The sequence below is a fragment of the Rhineura floridana genome, chromosome 4 (assembly GCF_030035675.1).
Source record: "Rhineura floridana isolate rRhiFlo1 chromosome 4, rRhiFlo1.hap2, whole genome shotgun sequence".
Lineage (NCBI taxonomy): Eukaryota > Metazoa > Chordata > Lepidosauria > Squamata > Rhineuridae > Rhineura > Rhineura floridana.
This window is the reverse complement of record NC_084483.1, coordinates 60789168-60811548: the sequence shown is the minus strand read 5'-3', so window position 1 is coordinate 60811548 and position 22381 is coordinate 60789168. Positions and strand designations below refer to the sequence as shown.

Below are 22381 nucleotides of genomic sequence, written 5' to 3'. Positions count from 1 at the left end.
TAGGTGCAGCGCAATCCGACACATGTCTACTCAGATGCAAGCCCTACTGAGCTCAATGGGACTTACTCCAAGATCCGTGTGAATTAGAATTGCAGCCTCAGAGGGCTAACATGGGCGATGTGCGACACCGACATGTCCATGTATTTGTCGGCGAAGGAGGAGGCGGGCTGGGCACAGGATTTGAGGACGGCATTGTGGTGGCTCATGTAGCACGGGAAGTAGCCACTGCTGAAGTAGCCATAAGGCAGGGCGGCGGGCCCTGAGGAGCTCTGCACAGCAGCCGAGCAGGGTCTGCATTGCTTGACAGCGGCCCCTGGCTCTGCCATGCCGGCCGCGGGCACCTCACTGGACGTGTAGGCTGCGGTGCTGCCCGGAGTGGCCAGCGAGGCTGAGTGAGCCATCAGGTTCCGGCATTGGTTGGCCGCGGCGAAGTTGGTGCCTGCAGCCGCCGTGGCGTGGAAACCGGCTTCCATGTTCTTGCTGATCTCCTCCAGGCTGTTTTCGTAGAGGAACATGACAGGCTCGATCCAGCGGGGATGGAGGAGCACGGAGGCTGTCATAGCCCAATCCGCATTGAGACTAGTGGGTCTTTTTTAAAAGCCCTAAAGACTGAAAAAAAACGCAGCTGGCGTTTATCTCCAGCGGGCCGAGGGAGGGGCGTGGCTGCTCATCCAGCCAGATTTCCTCAGGCGGGCTGCAGGTGCCATTCGCCTCCCCATGCTGCCCCCAACTTTGGGAGGCTCCCACCGCTCACTCACTCCTGTCCGCGTCCTTCTCTGTCACCGTGGACACCCCCCCCCGAAAACCAACAATGGGACCAGGGTGCACAGCAGAGCCCGCGCCATGAAGCCAATACCTGCCAGCGGGGATGCCTCCTCGCCGACCCAAACCTGCTGCATGCAACGAGATAGTAATCAGCCAAACAGATTGCCAAGTGCAGGGGCCCCCAAAGCGCGGGGCCCGGGGCAACTGCCCCTCTTCCCGGTGCCTAGGGGCGGTACTGTTCCTAATAATAAAATGTAAAAACTATACAAGCAGGTACTAGAATTCCTAGCTGGCTGTTGGTTTACTCAGCCATTATATATATATATATATATATATATATATATATATATATATATATAATACACATGCTTATAAACATTTCATTTGGCAAGAATCATGTTAAAAGTGGTATTTTCCCTTTTGAATGCCTCTTACAAAATGATGGCTACCACAAAAATATTACAAAAAACAAGCAAGCAGAATATTGTGTTTCTTACTTCAGAAATATTATAAAATTAAATTGATCAATTAATTCACTAAAATGCACATGATTGATTGATTGGGTTGCAGTGTTGGTTATAACCTGCCTGCTTTATTTCTGAGCTCCCAGAGACATCTGGATGGAAACAGAAAGTTGGACTTGGTCTGATCAAACAAGACAGATCTTAATCCCTTTTGGTCTGCTGCCTTTGTCCATTTCTTCTTGGCCCAAAAGGTTCACAATGGGAATGTTAAAAGAGCGTTCCTTCTGCAATTGCGCACACTTATGGCATATGTTTTGTGTAACTGCACAAACATTTTCCTTGGTGATGCACTTACTTTGTTTTTTAAAAAACTAGGGTAATATATTATTAGAGGGCAGACCATGGAAATAATTCGTTACAAGTAATAAATTACTTGTAATTCATTACTTTTTTGAGGAACAAGTGGGTAATTCCTTTACATTTTGATTGTAATAGAACTAAGAGTAATTTTATTACTTTTGTGAAGTAATTGTAATGTTTCCAGCATTACATTTGGGCACTACTGGGGGGGGGGAAGCAGGGGAAGTCTTTTGCTCCTCTGATTTGTGGATGAAAATCATGTGCCTCAAACTGGGCTTCTGTGCAGCGTTGTTCTTCCCTCATGCTCCGTGGGCGATGAGGGAGGAGATGGAGAGTGAAACAGGGTGGAGTGGAAAAAAAAATTATTTCAAAAAATGGATGGTGGTGGTGAAGAATGGAGTGGAGGGAAAAAGGAGCCGGAGGGCAAGAACATGGATAAAGGAGGAGAAGGAGGCAGCAATAGAATAGAGATAAAGAACTGTGGAGGTGAAAGATGATGTGTGTATGTGTGGGGAGGGGGGGAATTCTGTGTTTGCACTTGGCAGACAAAGTGGCCTCCGCCACCCTCTCTGACTACTGTGCTGCATTTGCAGTATTTTAACTTTTTTGCATCTCAGGAGAAAATGTTTGCTTGGGTGAGTGTCCCTTAGTTGGTGGCAGGGCAGGGTCCGGGAGGTGGTTGAGTGAGAGAGATTATGCTTGCTGGCTGAGGGGGGGGGTTGCACTTGGTTTGACATGCAAAGATCTGAGTAGTGGCCTCTGCCTCCCTCCCCACCTCCCTTACCAGCAGAGAGACCACCATTGGTATCTTATGGATAAAAAGAATTATTCTACTACCTTGGTATGTGTATGTTTATTTTTAATGTTGTTTTAGGCTACTTAGATGTGTAGCAACTTTGTAGGTGTTTTTTTAAAAAGTAACTGAAATGTAATTGTGGTGATTACTTTTGAGAAAAAGTAAAGTAATCAGTTACTTTCAGAGCAATTGTAATTGTAACGGTAATTACTACTTTTGGGGGGCATGAAGTTGTAACTGTGATTTATTACTTTTTAAAAGTAATCTTCCAAGCTCTGTTAGAGGGTGACAAATAAGCAAATAGCATAGGAGAAAAAAATGTAGCAAAGTGATAAGAAATCTATCCTCATAATTTTTTAACACATTTTTCTAAGGATCTGTGATCCCTCCATTTATAGCTCCAACATAGTGGTACTTATTTTGCCTTCCATAAAACTTTGGTTAAGGGGGGGCAGCTAAAAGCAAGATTATTGTCCTGTCCTTCATGGCAATTACTGACCCTTTTGTAATTTGGGGAATGTGTGTTGCTCCCTGCACCACACAGTGTTGCCAGTTTTACTTCCCCGTGTTTGATAGCGAAAAGGAAGATGACAGAGCTCATGTTGAAGACTCAAACACCCATCATTGCAGTGCACATCTAGGCCTTTTTTATGGTGAGGGATGACAGCAGCACAGCTATTCCCACTCCCACCAAAAACCAAGGTGGTTTTCTCTGCAGCAAGGTATTTCCTGCACTTCTCGACTATGACCACTCTGGATCCCATGTAGAGACTGTTTCCTTTCCTGCAGGACTTTGAACAAGGGGGGTGGGTGGGAATTGGTTGACAGTGGTGCAGTGCTAGATCATGTGGCTAAGTAATAAGTCAGTACTAACAGCTGAGAAAAGTAAATAAATGAATTTGATATCAAACATTCAGTGTGGAAATAATAATGGCAATGAATGAAATATAGAGCTTTCTATTTAGTATTTCCATGATGGTGGGGTGAGAGAGAGGCTATTGACTGAAAGCAGTGTGGTGTGGCGTGAAAGGCAGGTTGCTGAGAGAAGCAAAGCTGCACAACAGGATATTCCACCTGTAGCAGCAGAGGTGGATGCAGAAGAAAGGCAGAATTGGTGATTTGTGGAACCCGCAATAGCTTAAGTGGCCTCACAGATAGCGAGAAGAATAAGGATATTATTGGCAGCAAGGAAGGTTCATTTGCTATTTAATGTTGGGTACTAGACCAGCAAGCTCTTAAACGTCCACATGCCACATCTATTGTGCCTCATTTGCAATAATATATTTACAGAGCTACTTCCTCAAACTAAAAATGTTGCAGGAGCTTTCAGTTCAGATCTTGGGAGCATGTTGTTGATCCAGCACAACTGTAACTAGGAAATTGGGGGGGGAAATGTCTTCGAAAACAAGGTTGGTTGTAAAAGCAGAAGCTCCTGGGGAAGTTAATGGTAAGGAATTAATTTTGTGTCTTTTGAACCTAAAAGGGAGTAGTGTGTTGCATTTCTTTTTTTCAAAGGATGTGTGTGTGTAGAAAAAGAATCACATAATCACATGTAATCATAAAATGAAGGAAATAATGAGTAATATTTTATATAAGTAGGATTTTGTTGCGCATACTATGGTTTATTTGTATATCATGATTGAAAAGTATATGTTAAGACATGCAGGGGAAAAGATTGGGGACAAGATACAATTCTGTTGCTTTTTTAGGTTTGGATTAGGGAGAGGGGAAACTTTGTAGCAGCCAGAAACACACCTGTGCTTCCAGAATGCACAATTCACTTGCTCTGTGTGTGTTGTGTCCATGAATGAGCATGCTTACACCCCCTTTCCCCTTTTGTTGTTTTGTTGAGAGTCTTATCCTGCTATTTTTATTTCTTTGTACCAGAGATATAGAAATTGTGGCCCTCCAGATTCTGTTGGATTCCAACTCATAGCATCCCTGACTTTTGGCCATATTGGGGCTGGGGCTAATGGGAACTGGAATCCAACAACATCTGGAGGGGCACTGTTTAGCCATCCCTGTTTTATGTAGTTCTCCTACTTGGAGAACTGCTGTGGGCAGAGCAGACAATTGCTTCAGACCAATGATCTGAGGTAACTTTTATACATTCATTTGTTCATAAGTAGCAGCTGGTATAGCACAGTGGGGAGGAGAGCCTGGCTGGGAGTCCAGAGTCTGTGAGTTCAAATTCCCACTCGTGTCTCCTGGGAGTCAAGGGCCAGCTAAAGATCACCCCCACAGTGAGTGGCTCAGGGGTTACGTGCCCTGCCACCTGTGCAGCCGTGGGCAAGCTGCATAGTCCCAAGGAGCCCAGTTGCCCCCCAGCTGGCAGTTGCAGACAAGGAAGGGGCTGGCTTGTGCAGCTGTGGCAAGCTGAGCAGGCCCTAGCCAGCTGGGGAGGACTAGCCTCAGAGGGAGGCAATGGTAAACCCCCTCTGAATACCGCTTACCATGAAAACCCTATTCATAGGGTAGCCATAAGTGGGGATCAACTTGAAGGCAGTCCGTTTCCATTTTGTTCATAAGTTACCTAGATGAGAATTCATTAAATTGCTTTTATTCTTGCTATCTGTAGCCTGGGGTTGTATTGCCTTCTCTTTCATTAGTATCTTCTAATTTATGATGCAATGATATATTGCACTGTTTCTGTATGTCAGCATGAGGAATGTGAACTTGGATTGCCAGGTAGAGACATTTTTCAAAGACTAATCTTTAAATACCATCCCCAGTGAACTTTGGAGGAGAAAGGCAAAGAACTTTGAAGGCTGAAGCACAACTTCTATCTTTTCTTAATTAAAAATGTATATCTTGACTTTTTAAGGAACTTCCTCCACAAAACAGCTTATAGTCTCTAATAAAAAACCCTCCACCTGACAATAAAATATAAAAATATAAATATAGTCCAACTAAACAATAAACCAGCATAAAAAATCACAAGTCAGATCCAGCAGGATCCGAGAGAGAGAGAGAACCAGCCTAATCTCTGTCAGAAGTGAGTTCTGCAATGTCGGGGCCGCCACTAAAAAGATCCAAACTCACATGTCCAACAGCCTGATGGTTTTCATTTGCAGGTACTGCAGCAGGCCTTCCAACATTGATCTTAAGTTCTACACAATCAGTATGGCTTTTAGATAGTTATCTTGTTTCCTAAAATTAAAACTAGAATGAAATGTTCTCATAAAAAATGTTGCCATATATATCTTCATCTCCTAGCAGGAGTGCTTCTGTTCAGTCAGCACCCTTTCAGCCATTGACCCACACACCCCCATTTCTAGTTTTTCTTTTCTGACTGAGGGTACACCCACACCACAGACTTAAACTGGTTCCCTCAGTCAATCAATCCCTCTTCCCAGGGAACTCTGGTAACTGTAGTGAGGGGATAGGAGTCTCCTAACAGTTCTCAGCACCCTCAACGAACTACAGTTCCTATGGTTCTTTGGGGGAAACTATAACTCTTAAAATGGTATAAAATTGATATAAATGTATAGCGTGGATGAAGGCTGGCACTGCTCAACCCTCATTGGGGCAGTTTGAGAATGGGGTACGTCCTCCCTTAGATTTGTTTGGCATTTAATCTCCTCTCATGGAATCTGAACATCAAACCCATAGAGGCTTTGACAGAGCCCTCCCTTTTATTTGAACTGCAGCTGTTTGCTGCCATGCACAACCTTAAGACAGACAAGGAAATGATAATGAGCAGCTGAAATGATAGTATGGGCTTTCTTCTTCATATTAGGGAAAGGGGATTAAAGAATCTGTAGCTTGTGCTTTGGCTCTTGTGGGAATGAGTCATTGGGGAGAATCAATCTTGTTGAGTCTTCAGCCCTTGTTCAGTCAGTGGGTGTGGTAAGATGTTGTTAACACTTATCATATGTGTCTTTTTTTCTCTTTTAGCCACAATATGCTGCTCTGCTCGTCTCAGTTTAGCAATTTGGGCCTTCTTTGGATTCTTTCTCTTATATGCACTCCGTGTGAATTTAAGTGTTGCCCTGGTGGACATGGTAGAGTCAAATGCAAGCTTGACCAAAAATACAACTTCTTCAAATGTGTGCCAAGAACATTCTTCTACTCCAGTTGTTCCTCGTAACACTTCGGTAACTTTTTACAACATCTATTTTTGAAAATGTAAGCTGTCTTAAAGGTTTTAATTGTTATTTTTTCACTAGCATTCTGCAAAGGATGTTAACAAAGAGTCTGTACTTCAGGGGTGGGGAATCTTTTCCAGCCCAAGGACCACATTCCTTCATGACAAATCTTCTGAGGGCCACATGCCAATAGTGGGTGGGGTCATTGCAACAAGTCTCACACACATATACATCTCATATATAAAGAGACACAAATACCCATTCATTCATTCAAACACCCACATCCAAACAGTCTCTCTCTCTCTCACACACACACACACACTCACACACACACACACACATATATGAGTTTTTAAAAAGCATTGGAACAGCTCCCAAGTCAGAGTTTCTTCCAAGGTCCTGCTGTCTGAGCGTTAATTTCGGTGAGAATTTCTAAGGAGGAGATGAAAAGGAAAGCTTGCTACACATTAGTTTCTTAACAAGATGGGTTTGAGATCAGGGGATAGGTAGGGAGTGCCTCAGACAGGACACTGTTTTTTTTCTGATCCCCACATTTCTCTTGAGAAGCCTAGATTGATGTATGCATTTCTTGGTGAATATTGATACAGCCACAAGAGTGGCTGTATACTATAGCCAGTATGGATTTTTTGCATTCCACAGTGTTAAATTGAAAATACCCCCCATGCCATTCTGATGCTTCCCATAAGCACATTTCAAAACAAAACCTTATAAAACTTATAGTCCTGAACTCAGAAACACTTGCTTAACAACCATCTAAGTTTTCATTGCGATACACAAAACAATCAGAGAGAACTGAGAATTCAAGGTGTAAAACATGAGAAAAAAGCCCCAGATCGCTGTCGGACATTTTTCTGTCAGTGGTCTCATAATTTGTTAAAATTAATTAAAAATCAGCCATCTTCACAGAGTACCTGTAGTCCTATTACTGACCTTGCCCCATACTCTGACCTTCATCTTCTGCAGGTTAAAAGTAAAAAAAATGCCTGGCTGGTATTTAATTAATTTAAGAAATTTTACATTGAAGTCTATTATAATGTCAGGCATGCTCAGTAAGAACCAATTGTCAGTGTTCTAAAAGCCAGACTCACAGCTGCTGGGCTTGGCTAATTGGGGCCACACCCACGCCAGACATTTATTTCACTTTAGGCAGTCATGGCTTCCCCCAAAGATCCTGGGAAGTATAGTTTGTGAAAGGTGCTGCGACTTGTTAGGAGACTTCTGTTCCCCTCAAAGAGCTTCAGTGGCCAGAATGGTTTAACAGTCAGCTCCTCTTCTGGGGATTGTAGCTCTGTGAGGAGAATAGGGCCTCTCCTAGCAACTCTCAGCATCCTTCACAAACTGCACTTCCCAGGATTCTTTGGGGGAAGCTATGCCTCTCTAAAGTGAAATGAAGGCCTGGTGTGGATGTGGCCAGGGACAGCTTTGTTTTACATTTGGGTGGGAGACTACATGTGCCTGCTGTAGAATAAAAAGGTGGGGGAAATGCTGAAAAACAATGATACTGTTCACAATGTTTTTATTTGGAAAGGGGCTTTCCCTCTGCCCAGTGCTCACCTGCCCAATCTCCCCTTCCCCTCCCTCCCCTTCCCCTTCCCCTTCCTCCTGATTGCACGGGAGTAAATCCCGCTGAACTCAGTAAGCATGCAAATGGTCAGACCTGCCTTTCCCCTCGCCCCTCCCCCTCTCTGCTTCCCCTCCTCTCCTTTCCCTTTCCTCTCCCTTCTTCCTTCCTTACCCTCTTCCTTCTTCCTCGTCCCCTGTCCAAATTGTTTTTTCATTCTTGCAAATTTGTAGGGCAGTACAATATCTCAGAGAGGAGGTCAGGTCTCCTGCTCCCCTGGTGCATTCACTATAGTTGCCCAGTTTCCTTGCTTTTTAAAGTTTGATAGAAATATCTGTTGGCTATATGTATGTTCTTGAACCACCTTTTTTTGCCTATTAGTGAATAAATACACTTACAGTGCAATCTGAGGCATGTCAACTCAGAAGCTGGTCCCACTGATGTTAATGGGTCTTAGATCTTGGTAGGTGGTTATAGGATTTCAGCTTTGCCTTGGAGTAAGCCCCAGTGAACATAGTGGGATCTACTTAGAGATAGGATAGAGGGAAGTATAGCCATGGGGAGGTGGTGAATTACCATCGAAAATGTGGGCGGGGCTATCTACGCCTTGTTCCTTGCTGCCACTGCTCTCATGGATGGGTTCCTCGTTGCTCATCTGCTGTGCCCACTGGCCTGGTGTGTTGTTGTTTAACGCCAGATCAGTACACAATAAGCCCACACTCATCCATGATTTGATCGTGGATGAAGGTGCCGATTTGGTGTGCATTACTGAGACCTGGGTGGGTGAGCTGGGAGAAGTTGATCTGACCCAGGTTTGCCCACCTGGATACAGTACTCTGTGCAACATTAGCCACAGGATGCAGGGATGGGGGGAGGAGAAGTTGCTGTGGTCTACAGAACTTCCATAAGAACATAAGAAGAGCCTGCTGGATCAGGCCAGTGACCCATCTCGTCCAGCATCCTGTTCTCACAGTGGCCAACCAGGTGCCTGGGGGAAGCCCGCAAGCAGGACCGAGTGCAAGAACACTCTCCCCTCCTGAGGCTTCCGGCAACTGGTTTTCAGAAGCATGCTGTCTCTGACTAGGGTGGCAGAGCACAGCCATCACGGCTAGTAGTCATTGATAACCCTGTCCTCCATGAATTTGTCTAATCTTCTTTTAAAGCCATCCAAGCTGGTGGCCATTACTGCATCTTGTGGGAGCAAATTCCATAGTTTAACTATGCGCTGAGTAAAGAAGTACTTCCTTTTGTCTGTCCTGAATCTTCCAACATTCAGCTTCTTTGAATGTCCACGAGTTCTAGTATTATGAGAGAGGGAGAAGAACTTTTCTCTATCCACTTTCTCAATGCCATGCATAATTTTATACACTTCTATCATGTCTCCTCTGACCCACCTTTTCTCTAAACTAAAAAGCCCCAAATGCTGCAACCTTTCCTTGTAAGGGAGTCTCTCCATCCCCTTGATCATTCTGGTTGCCCTCTTCTGAACCTTTTCCAACTCTATAATATCCTTTTTGAGATGAGGTGACCAGAACTGTACACAGTATTCCAAATGCGGCCGCACCATAGATTTATACAACAGCATTATGATATCGGCTGTTTTATTTTCAATACCTTTCCTAATTATCCCTAGCATGGAATTTGCCTTTTTCACAGCTGCTGCACACTGGGTCGACATTTTCATTGTGCTGTCCACTACAACCCCGAGGTCTCTCTCCTGGTCGGTCACCGCCAGTTCAGACCCCATGAGCGTATATGTGAAATTAAGATTTTTTGCTCCAATATGCATAATTTTACACTTGTTTATATTGAATTGCATTTGCCATTTTTCTGCCCATTCACTCAGTTTGGAGAGGTCTTTTTGGAGCTCTTTGCAATCCCTTTTTGTTTTGACAACCCTGAACAATTTAGTATCGTCAGCAAACTTGGCCACTTCACTGCTCACTCCTAACTCTAAGTCATTAATGAACAAGTTGAAAAGTACAGGTCCCAATACCAATCCTTGAGGGACTCCGCTTTCTACAGCCCTCCATTGGGAGAACTGTCCGTTTATTCCTACTCTCTGCTTTCTGCTTCTCAACCAATTCCTTATCCACAAGAGGACCTCTCCTCTTATTCCATGACTGCTAAGCTTCCTCAGAAGCCTTTGGTGAGGTACCTTGTCAAAAGCTTTTTGAAAGTCTAAGTACACTATGTCCACTGGATCACCTCTATCTATATACTTGTTGACACTCTCAAAGAATTCTAATAGGTTACTGAGACTTCCATCTCTGTCACCAGGAAACCACTCTGCCTTGGAGCTGGCTGCACCTGGTGTCAGGCCAAGGAGACAGTAAACTAGGGTTGCTGCTGGTGTACTGTCCACCCTGCTGCCCGGCAGCTTCTCTGATTGAGCTGGCTGAGGCTGTGGTATTGGAGGAGCCCAGAATGATAGTCCTGGGTGCTTTCAATGTCCATGCTGAGACTGACTCTAGTGTTCCAGCTCGGGACTTCAGGAAGTAGGGCTGGGGAACACTGAAACCCTAGAGAAACACTGCCAGTCAGTGTAGTCAATACTGAGCTAGCTGGATCAATGGCTTTACCTTGGTATCAGACAGTTTGCAGTGTTCCACATGGTATAGCCCTCCCTGTACTGCACCACAAAAAAGTTTGTAAGTCTCTCAGGCGTGGAAGTACATAAATTAAATAAAGGGAAAAAAGGAAGGCTTTCAAAGCAATTTATGTATTATTTAAATGATTTTAAAAGACCCTTGTCCCTGTGCTTGTGCTCTGCTAATTTTAGGAGCTGGGTTGACAGACTGAAAAACGTGAGATATTAGTGGCTGAGTGGAATTAACCAGCTGTGTGTATTTTAATGTGATTTACAAAAAGAACAATGTGGTCACTTTTGGATATATGTAGGGAGTTCTTCCCATTCCTCTCATAAAAAATTACTAATGACTGTGCCAGTGACAGGTGGGTAGAAAATATAGTGTGTTGGCGATTCTGTAGTTGGCTCTGAGTACCGTAGATAGGTTTCATGGTTGCTGGATGGGCATATTGTTGGCCAGTAGTGCAATCTATGTGACTCACAGACAGAGGTTTTGCAGAGAAAAGGAAACCTGAAGAAAACGGGTTAACTTGAACAACAGTGAGTGCCAGAGTTGTCAAGGCCAGCAGGTGGTTGGCAAGGGCAACTGCTCTGATAAGAGCAGCTCTCGCAGAAGCTCTAGTGTGGGGGAAAAGTTGTATGGAGAGAGGACTGCATTTGAAACTTATTGTCAGTAAAAGACACTTACAAGGTACTTTGCCTGGCCTGGATTATTTCTGGTTCTGCACAGCTCCAGAGTCGCTTCTCTGGACCGTACTGACACACACGCGCCAACACATATGAAGACCTTTGTTTTTCTTTGTGATGTAACCAGACCTGCATGTTTCTTTTCTTTGTCTCAGGGAAGAAAGTATCCATGGGATGCAGATACTCAAGGCTGGATCCTTGGTTCCTTCTTCTATGGCTATATCATTACTCAGATTCCTGGTGGATATCTTGCACGCCAAGTTGGGGGAAAGCGGCTATTGGGGTTTGGCATCCTGGGTACTGCCATTTTCACCTTGTTCACACCTTTAGCCGCAGATTTAGGAGTTGGATACCTAATAGCAGTCAGAGCTTTGGAAGGCCTGGGTGAGGTAATCTCTCCCTTTTTTCCTTTAATGTTGACCAATACGTTAGTAAGAAAAAAAGAGGGGGAACCCCAGAATGTCAAAAAAGGGAAATTCCAAATTTATATTTTTTTCTTTATTGATTTATTTAAGTTGTTAAAGTGCTTTATTCAATAGAGTTTTCTATCTCACTTTTGCAGCAAAAGTGAGATAGAAAACTCTATTGAATAAAGCTCTTTAACAACTTAAATAAATTAATAAAGAAAAAAATATAAATCTGGAATTTCCCTTTTTTGACATTCTGGGGTTCCCCCTCTTTTTTTCTTATTATCTACGAATGTCCACACCTCGTATTTTTTGTTGACCAATACGTTAGGCCAGTCTTCCCCAGCTGGTGCCCTCCAAATTTAGTTGGACTCCAATTCCCAACCAGCAATTCCAAATTCTGCACCAAGAGCTGAATTCTGCAACCTGTATAAATTATGGAAATTGAGCATAACTTTCCATATCTCTTATTTTGCATAATTTACACTACAGTTTTAATTGTTGGTTTTATTTCTGCTAATCATAAGGAGAGGCAAATAACTACATAAGACACTGAGGCTCTACCCTCAACCAGTGGAAATCATGTTTGCCTTTTGTTAGCTTTCTAATTTAATTTAGGTGTGTCTGGTTGTTGTTTTGACTCAGTCTGTCTGCAGAATGAGGTCCCTTACCTGTCATGCTGTCTGGCCACCTGCACATATTAGCATTTAACAATCCAAATTTGGGGGGGAAATCATCATTTCAAAATATTTGTGTTGCTGTTACTAAGTTCAACATAATTGTTATGTCCACAAAGCATATTCAGCTGAAGAACTGAGGTAGGCAAGGAATTAGTTCTGCTTAATTGCCCCGGAGCTATACACATTTTGTTCAGAGAATAGCTTCATGCTAATGCAACCAGTACTTTCTCCAGGCTTTATTTGAGACATTTAAGTGAAATGAATCTTGACAAATGAAAGTTCATTTTACTCTTGAAATATGAGTAAACTATAAGCAAATGTGCTTATTTTCCAGGGTGTCACCTTCCCTGCCATGCATGCTATGTGGTCCTGTTGGGCTCCTCCGCTGGAACGCAGTAAACTTCTTAGTATTTCATATGCAGGTGAGAAACTATAAAAATGCCCCAATTCTGACCAATGAAGATACAGTACTAATGTATTTTAACTTGGGTACTAGGATTGGGAACAGGCCAAAGTTGTGTGCGTTCCCTTTCCTCTCCAACCCCCACATTCCTGCAGCTGCCCACAACCATTGTTCATTGTTATGAATGCATTACTGCTAATCTAGGTTAAGAGATGTATTCTTAACTCTGCATTTGCAGTCCTTGATGGGCAGAGCAATGCAACTCAGGGGAAGCCGGCATAAGTGGTGCCGGCACAAGAGAAGCTGGTGTAAAGTTCTGCCACATCCAGTTGCCATTCAGGAGCCTCTTGGTTGGCTAAACACTGACTCAGGTGGGAGCTGCACACAGGGACCAGAAAGTAAAAGCCTGCTCTCCCAAATACCCCTACTGGGGAGTAAGCCCTCTTCATTAACTTCTATTGTATTTACTTTCTTTGACCTTTTTCCTGGCATAATGTTTGCTTAAATTGGGACCTGCAGGAGCACTCAAAAAAATAAAATTGGATGTGGCTTAAGTCTCCTCACCTTAGTCCCTCCCCTGACAAGACCCCGGAATGCTCCTTTATCGTTCTTTATTCCAGCTTCATTTACTCCGACCTTGGCTGAGCTGGGCTGAGGGACTTACACAGACATAGCCCTGCTGAGCCAGGACCCAGCTGGTTCAACTGGAAATGCAGCACATCCAACTCCCCTCAGCCCAGTGTAAATGCGCCTTAATATGTCTACTGCTATGATACATATTGGCAACATTTTAAATAATAAAACTTTAATTTCTAGGTGCACAGCTAGGAACAGTTGTGTCTCTTCCATTGTCTGGCTTGATCTGTTTTTATATGAACTGGATTTATGTATTCTATATATTTGGTAAGTATTCTCACTGTAAATATAATTCCATTGAATGAAGCTTTTTGTGTGTATTTCTAGAGGATCTGATTATTGCAAATAAATGCTAAAAATACTTGCACGGCTATACTGTCTGTCACACCCTGGGAAAAGTCATGACTTGATGTCATTTTTCTGTTAAGGTAATATATGCATGTGTGTCACAAAAAGTGATCTACAGTCCTTCCAGTGGAAGAGGTTCTGTCTATGGGAGGGTTTGGTGTTTTTTTTAACATCCTAGTTCTCTCATTTTAATTATGTAAAGCATCTCTCTGAAACTGATTTGTATTCACACCTACTGTCAATTGCTGAAGCTGACAAATCTAGTGGTATTTTCACGGGAGGCTCTGTTCTAACAGAACTAGTTTTGAACAGAATGGCAGTTTGCACACAAGAGTTTCTATTGATGTAATCTGTGAGCATGCACACATAGAAATGTTATGTTGGAATGAGCTTTGTCTTTTACCCTTTCGGGGGGGATGGCTGGATACTACATGCCTGTCGACTCCACATGTGACTCTGACCTGAGATAAATTTTGCATTTTACAATTGGCCTAGAGGTGGTCTGTATCTCAGTGCCCTGTAAATTCGAAGTGTCATAGCTGGCCTTTCCTTTGGTTTAACCATAAGCATTCACTTTAAGGTACCCTTGGCGTGCTGTGGTTCCTCTTCTGGATGTGGATGGTTAGCGATACACCAGAAACTCACAAGAGAATTTCCCATGCAGAAAAAGAATACATTCTCTCTTCCCTTACAGATCAGGCATGTAATTTTTATGTTTTGTAAAGCTTTTGTTCATTGCTGTTGAAATACTGGGGTAATATACCTCCACTAGCATTTAGAGAACAAGAGGGAAAATGCTTTTCAATGCTCAATATCATTTTATTGTTTTATAAGTTTTATTGTCTGTCCTTCACCATAAGGTCCCATACTGGATTACAACAATAAAATACACAATTATAAAAAGAAAGAAAACATTACAGTTATAAAACAGTTCCAAATAGAACAGAACAATATAAATTCAGCAAAAGAGGTGGGTCCCACAACGCAAAACAAAAGCCAAGTAAAAATAACATTTGGGTGAGAAGGGGAACAAGAATGTCCAGCATCTAAATCTCTAAAAGTCACAATTCAGACAAATGGGTTTTCTTCATGTTAAACGTAAGTGCACACATAATGTGCACAAGCCATGGATAACAATGGGTGTATCTGTGTGAAACAGGTAAGGGACTCGGGGAGGAACCTAATCCCATAGCCTATTCTTGATCCCTTTACACATGGTTAAGGATCTACTACCATGCTTGAACTGGCTCCCTAAGAATGCAGACTGACAAGAGCTAGACCCTTTAGAAGTAACTTCTTAAAGGTTGTAAGAAATGAGATTTAAAAAAATTAGAATGTCTGTGTGAATTTAATTCCTTCTCTTTAGCTTTCTACTCAGAAATCTGTCCCTTGGGAAGCCATGCTGACATCCCTTCCGCTTTGGGCTATTGTTGTAGCACACTTTTCTTATAACTGGACTTTCTACACACTCCTTACCCTATTGCCTACTTACATGAAAGAGATTCTGAGGTTTGATGTGCAAGAGGTAAGAGACTCTATGTTTTCCAGTTACAAACTTTATCCTAAAATGACCTTGGCTTGAACAGAAAAAGGGGTTTCAAAGGGCATTATAGAAACAGCAGCTGCTCACCCAGTGGGGCCGAGCTGCAGAAATAGCCTCCTGGCAGTGAGGTTGGGGCTGCATGGATGCATTGCCAGAGCCAATCCCTCTGATATGCCAGCATAGCCCAGGCCTCTCCATTGCCTTGCCCCGCCTTTTCCTGGTAATTGGCAGTGGCACCGCTGCTGGGAGGCTATTGCTGTGGCTTTGTCCCATTAAATACCTCGTATAGTAATTTGTGCAGAGGTGGTTCAATTACAGCACAGTCCTATCTACTCAGATGCAAGTCCCATTGAGTCTAATTTAATTTACGTCTGAGTAGACATGCATAGGATTATTCTGTTACTGTCTTGGCTGAATGGATTTAATGTCCAGTCTCTGGTCTTGGCTGAATGGGAGTTTGATCTGAAATCTCTGGTCCATGTCCAACACTTTTATCCATTATACCACACAGTGGTGTTCAGTATGTGGCCTTGAAAGTGGTACTGTATTTGGAACATATGGCCACCAAAGAAGTGCTAAGAGTTTTTCAGAAAAAGAATATAGAATAGCATGCTTGTCACCTGTCATAGGGTTATAATTAAAGGCACTTGTGTGTGTGTTTTCCTGGGAAATCAGTTCTAGTGAGAGAAGTTGAGGCTTTGCGTACTTTCTCCTCTGCTGTGTATAAAACGTTTCTGGCAATTTATCTAGCAGTGTTACTTCTGGAAGTACAGTTCTTAAATCTCTGGCTACTTTTTAATAGAACGTTGAGTTTACAATTTAAAAATCATTCTATTTTCAAAGTAGAAATTCTCTCTTCTTTCCCCCATTTTTTTCAACACAATGTGCCATAGCTCTTCCATGTTTGCCTTTTAAGGTTAATAGCTTAGTTAAAAATGTGTCACTAATTCAAGAGCATTAGTTAAAATTAAGTTGAAACATCTTTGAAAAACAGTCTATCCAGCTCCCTTTCCTTGTGCTTCAATTCTAAATGTTGTCATATAAATTCCTTTAGAGCAGTTCCATATTTTGTTCTATTTATTATACATTTAATGGGCTCTCTAAGAATGAACACGTACATGCACCAAAGAAATTTTTTACCAGGAGAAAGGAAGGCACGCTATTTCTCTTGCTGCTCCTTGTTCTTCTTCCTCCTGGAACCTTCTGCTGCTGGTCTTTGAAGAACTTTTCAATGAGTAGTCCAGCCTGTTGCGTCAAGCTGGACTCCTTAACCATGAGTACAGTTGCTGACTGGGAGGGCTTCATTTCAAGTGGGAGGCTGATTCCCTTTTGGTGGATCGCTGATTAATAAGTATTCCCCTTCAGGGTGCATATGGACAGATCAATGTGGGGATCATCAGTTCTGCTGACTGGCAAGGACTCTCTCCAGTAGCTCTACACATGAGTAATTGCACCCTTTATGGCTTCTTGAAAATTTCACCCAATCGCAGAGATGGCTGTCAGCTCTCCTCATGTACTGCCTGGGGCACACTAGCTTTTGTCCACAACCATAAGGACATGTGGAGAACTCTCAGCAGTGTAAACCATCCCTTTAAATGCCTCCTTTAAATCAGATTGATCTGAAATCAATGCTTTGCTGTTTACTCCAATGGAAATAAGGTTGGTCTTGATTAAATATATATAACAGAAATAGCCAAAGTGGTACCCTCCAAACATTGGACAACAACTCCTATCATCCATGACTATCGGCCATGTTGGCTGGGGCTACTGGGAGTTGGAGCCCAACATCTGGAGACATAACATTGGCTAGCCCGATCTATAATATGATCTCCTTTTTCATGTTTCATTAGTTTGAAGGATTTCTCAGACTCCCATTTTGGTGAGCCATCTTGTCTGAAGGTGGCTGTTGCAGTTCCCCTCACTGTAAAAAGAACCTAAGCCAAGATGGGAGGGTCATCAGGCAGTGGTAAATCTCATTACATCCCCAAACCAGGCAGGTGTCTTCTCCTGTCTTTGTCATTAACTTCTGGGTTGCCTCTGATAACAGATGGAAAGCTGCTATTGTTAAACCAAATACTCATGTCTCATAGCTGAGACTGTGCGTCCACTGTGGCTTGCAAAAATGTATCACTTTTGCATATTACTGCAAAGGAAGTCAGTTTCCCTTATCATAAAATGCATGACTTATCATTTATATTCACTGGTTATCTTACAGTACAGTATCTGTTAAATACTGCAATATAAATTCTGTTTCAGACTGTTTAAAACAGCTTTTAAATAACTGTCCCCATCCTAAAACAGGTTTTCTTTTTTTCCATACAGAATGGATTTTTATCTGCAGTGCCTTATTTTGGCTGTTGGGTTTGCATCATTCTATCTGGTCAATTTGCTGACTATTTGCGGGAAAAGCAAAATATGTCTACTGTATGTGTGCGCAAGACATTTACTCTGATAGGTAAGGGAAGGAAGTGCTTGTTTTTAATTTGAGCTGTAATTTAATGAGAACACAGATAGTTTTTGTCTTGTTTGTTTTAACCACTTTAATTATATTTTTTGTTTTGAGTAGATTAGCATTAAGATAAGCCCTCCCCTCAATTTTCAATTCTTTTTTCCTGTTTTGAAGAATGCTACAATTTTTCTGCCAAGTTCTTTTTGTCTACTTGTGTGTGTGGGTGCTTTTATTTTTGCTTATATTCCTTTTGCCTGCACAATTTGTGTCCTACCACACTAGATGCAGCCCAGCCCACCAGACATGTATGGTTACCCACCAAGAACTTGATAAACATCCTGTTTTTGCTGCCTATTTGGAATTGCAAAAAGCAGGGAATTTTTAAGTACTGGTGCAGCCATGAGACATGGCTGGTGGGCTTCATTCACCTTAGTGGGTCACACGTTATCCTGGCCCAAACTAGATCTGTGGTGTCTGCAGTATAAGGTGATCATCCCTACTCGGGCATGGATGGTTGCTATGAGAGGGCCAGGGCCTTCATGACTGCTCCCAGCATATTGTGGCTAGGGACCAGAAGAAGAACCTTGATGAGATCCTCTACAAGTGTCATTAGGCTTTTAGAGAAAACAGGTGCCCAGAGGGACTTGGGCAATGCTATTAGCAGCTGAGAGAATAGGACATTACCAGCTTTGGAGAGGGCCCAATTCTTTGTCTCTGCTGGCCATAGGATCATAGGAAACTGCCTTACAGAGTCAAACCATTGTTACATCATCTAGCTCCATACTTTCTACAGATTCTGCACTGATTGGCAGTAGCTTACCACTGTCTCAAACAAGGGTCTTTCTCAGTCTCCCTGAAGATGGCAGAGATTTAAATCTGGAATTGCTGCATGCAAAGTTTGTGCTCTGCTACTGAGCTATGCCTTTTAAATCCAGCCTCCATGATCTTGCTTGGCCTTTCCTCTTGCTAATATTTGTTAACATAATCTCTTTAAAGAACCTGAAATGGCTTTTATATAAACTGAAGTTGAGATAATTTCATGAAAAAAGATGGTCTGAAATGCAGATGCTTTAATCAACAGTTCTTCAGCTTTTTCCATTCTGTCTTGTGCAAAGCTGTCTTTGTACACCGCCCAGAGAGCTATTAGCTATGGGTGGTTTAGAAATGAAAATAAATAAATACCGTAAATAAATAAAATAAAGCTGTCCTTCATGATTTAATCATAATACAACACTAGTCTTGATCAAAACAGGATATGTTTGACATTTCCTGTATTCTGATTACTTCTTTTATCCAATTGGTTTAAAAAAGAGCAATTACAACAGTTATGTTGTTTTTAACAAGCATCTACAGTACCAATAGCATTGATTCTGACATAAAGTTGTACAAGCAATTTAGATATATATTAAATATTAGACAGGTGCCATCTCTGTTATCTTTTCGACGCCTATGGAAGTTACTCTTTCAACAAGCCTTTTAAGTTGAGACCTTATCCCAGTCTGCTTCTGTGTTGGAATTGCTTTTTAATATGTTTTTAAACCTTTTTTTAAAAATGTTTTTTAACCTTTTTTTAAGCTGTCTTGAAAGCTTTTTAAAACATATTTTTAAAGTTGTTTTGTTTTAATGTATTTTAAAGTCTGTTTTTATGATGTTTTAAAGTGTTTTTAGTGCTTTTGTTTGCTGTCCTTGGCTCCTGCTGGGAGGAAGGGCGAGATATAAATCAAATCATAAATAAATAAAACAAAATAAATTTGGAGATCCATGCATTTTCTCCACTAGGTGGCAGCAGAGTGTAGAATAATCACTGAACCTTTTTTCTTATATTGAATTTTCAGTTTTTTATCATAGAAAAGTAATGATGACCACTCCATAATAGCACATAATAAAGGACACAAAGATTAATACAATTCTTAGTTAGCTTGACACCAGATTCTGCTTTAAAAGATGTACACAGAACTAGTTGCTTATTTCTCACTTAGGCTGCAATCCTGTGCACACTTACTTGCTGCTCATCTCGTAATCCTATGATAGCACAAAGTGATGAGGTAAGCCAGACAAAATGATTTAATAGTGTTAGTCCAGGATATTTTGCAATTATTTGGATCTAGAAAATCTGTCTAATGTCAGAGACCAGTTGATCAGACAAAGTGACTGCATAGATCTCCCTTCCAGGGATTGGATTTATTCATTCAGCATGTTCCATTTCCTTGAGAGTCAAGCCGAGTATCTTGAAATGACCCTGTATTAACACAGTTGAATGAATGAAGCTGCCTTGTATTATGTCAGACCGTTGGCTCATCTAGCTCAGTATTGTATATTCCAGAAGAGTTATGCTAGATCTGCTACCACAAACCCTTTTAGCTGGAGGTGTCAGGGCACTAAACATTCCCAAGCAGAGTATGTGCTCTGCCACTGGCCAATGGCACTTCTTCTGTCAGTAGGAACTCTTACACCATTACAAATGTCTTGCATCGTTATGTCCCTTCAAAATTGCACACTGTCACCCAGTCCTTTCCACATATCCCCCAGTACCACAACATTTTTTTTTATCTATCCTGCAATCCCTGACAGCTTCTGAGTTTCCAGGTGCTGCTAACCCTCCTGAATCTCTAACCTGTTTTGCTTTCCTGTGCCTGTTTGGTGGTGATGTTATGCAGCAAGCTCTTTAAATATAGTTAGGAGCAAATACCTGCTCCATCCTGTGAATTCCGAGGAACATGTAATCATCTTCTCTTTCCCTTCAATCATATCAAAGCAGGGCCCCAACCACTGGCTGAGATCAGCAAGGAGATTGCCATAGAATTGTGCTTTTTTTTTGTAGATCAAGAGCAAAAGTTACTACAATATTGCACAAAGAATAAATAAAATTTCAATTTCCATGAAGGTAATATTTATTATTTGTTTTCATTAAGGAATGATTGGGCCTGCAGTTTTCCTTGTAGCAGCTGGATTCATAGGTTGCAATTATGAACTGGCCGTTGCATTTGTAACCATATCCACAACACTAGGGGGCTTTTCTACATCTGGATACAGCATCAACCACTTGGATATTGCACCATCGTAAGTATATTAAAAAAAATCTCTGAAAACTGTCAACTAGGTGTTCTCACTACAGTATGTGAAGCTGAACAGAGTTTGAAGGAGAGCCATAAGAGTGCTTTGAAAAGGATTATTGTAGCAGTCCACACAGTAACGGATCCTTGCTTGTCATTGACCTTGAATTATACTGTTATTTTCAGGCATATTCTGCACTAAACCCATAAGTACAGAGAATCGCCTTGGCTAAGAAAATTGTTGCAGAAGTAAACTAAAACAGTACAGAAAAATGAATTGACAGAAATATTTTAGACTGTTGTGAACCTATAACCAAGAGAAACAATACCAGTGCCAGGTTTTGGAGGCCCCTCAGGCAAAGCATCCCCAGTACCCCCCTCCCATTCGCTATGGTTGCCACCAGTTGCTGTTCCTCACCACTACTGCCACCCCCTTGACTTGTCAGAGCAGAAGGGCCTGTAACAATTCAGAACCAAGAGGCTGCTGCTCCTCCTCACCGACACTTTTGATCAGTTTCTCATCCCCTGTGGTCCAGAAGGATGCAGGTGAGCAAGAAGTAGCAGTGGTGCCAGACCATGCCAGCCTCTGATGCTGGCCCAGGGGAGGAGTGGGCTATTTCTTCTGGGAGCCTACTCCATGCATCTTGAAGGGGGGGGGGCACTACCTACTGAGTTTGCTTGTGACTGAGAAGACATGTTTTTTCCACCCTAAATCCCCCCTTGTCTAACCTGCCTGAGTCCCTATCTGACAGCTTCTAATCAATCTTACCCCACACCATGTGCTCCTGACTCTTGCTCACCTGCTTGCCTTTGTCCGTTTTAAGCTGCTTCAGAACAATTGGTGCAGGTGCTGAAGTGCCTGCCTCCGGCATCTCTAATAACTAAGCTCAAGTGTTGCCCCTTAATGGTAGCATCCAAGGAGAAAGTATAGGAGCTCACCTTGGTGTTTCCCCCTTTCCTAGTTTTTTTCATATCTGCAGTTATGATCCATTCAGTGGCTATCTCTCAGACACATGTTCAAAGTCCATCACTGCAATAGGATTCATCCATCTTCTTTTGTGAGAGTTAAGAGTGATTACTTACCCAAAATTCCCAGTGACAGCAGAATCTGTCTGGGTAGGATCAGGTGTGCCTCTTGGTGTTATCTGTCTTCTTTTCCTCTCCTTTGTGTTATTCTTTTTTAAAAATTTCCCCTCCCTTGTTATGTGTGCATGTGATGTTCATGGATCATTCCGTTCCCAATAGTTAGTGCTCCATGCTCTCTTATGTGTACCCCAGGTTCTCTTCATTTTTGAGTTTCCTGTTCCAGTTTCTGGGGAAATTAATAGTTCTTCAGCAGAGTCTGTACTTTACTTTAATAAATAAATCCTATACAACAATTGGAGAGGTGTTCTAAAGCAGCACCCATGCAGAAATCTGGAGTCACATGTAGCTAGTGTAAATTGTGAGTATCTCAGAGCTTGGAAAAGTTACTTTTTTTGAACTACAACTCCCATCAGCCCCAGCCAGCATGGCCACTGGATTGGGCTG

At 42.2% G+C, this 22381-nt stretch overlaps 1 protein-coding gene across 1 annotated transcript in view; it reads left to right on the top strand.

Annotated features, from left to right (window-relative positions):
- Positions 1-22381, top strand: part of SLC17A5 (solute carrier family 17 member 5) — a 35268-nt gene that overhangs the window by 5799 nt on the left and 7088 nt on the right. Inside the window, exons 2-9 of the mRNA XM_061623136.1 lie at positions 6283-6482; positions 11488-11721; positions 12754-12841; positions 13639-13725; positions 14387-14505; positions 15173-15331; positions 17672-17804; positions 20711-20858. Coding sequence (XP_061479120.1) covers positions 6283-6482; positions 11488-11721; positions 12754-12841; positions 13639-13725; positions 14387-14505; positions 15173-15331; positions 17672-17804; positions 20711-20858 — 1168 coding nt within the window. The remainder of the gene's footprint in view (positions 1-6282; positions 6483-11487; positions 11722-12753; positions 12842-13638; positions 13726-14386; positions 14506-15172; positions 15332-17671; positions 17805-20710; positions 20859-22381) is intronic.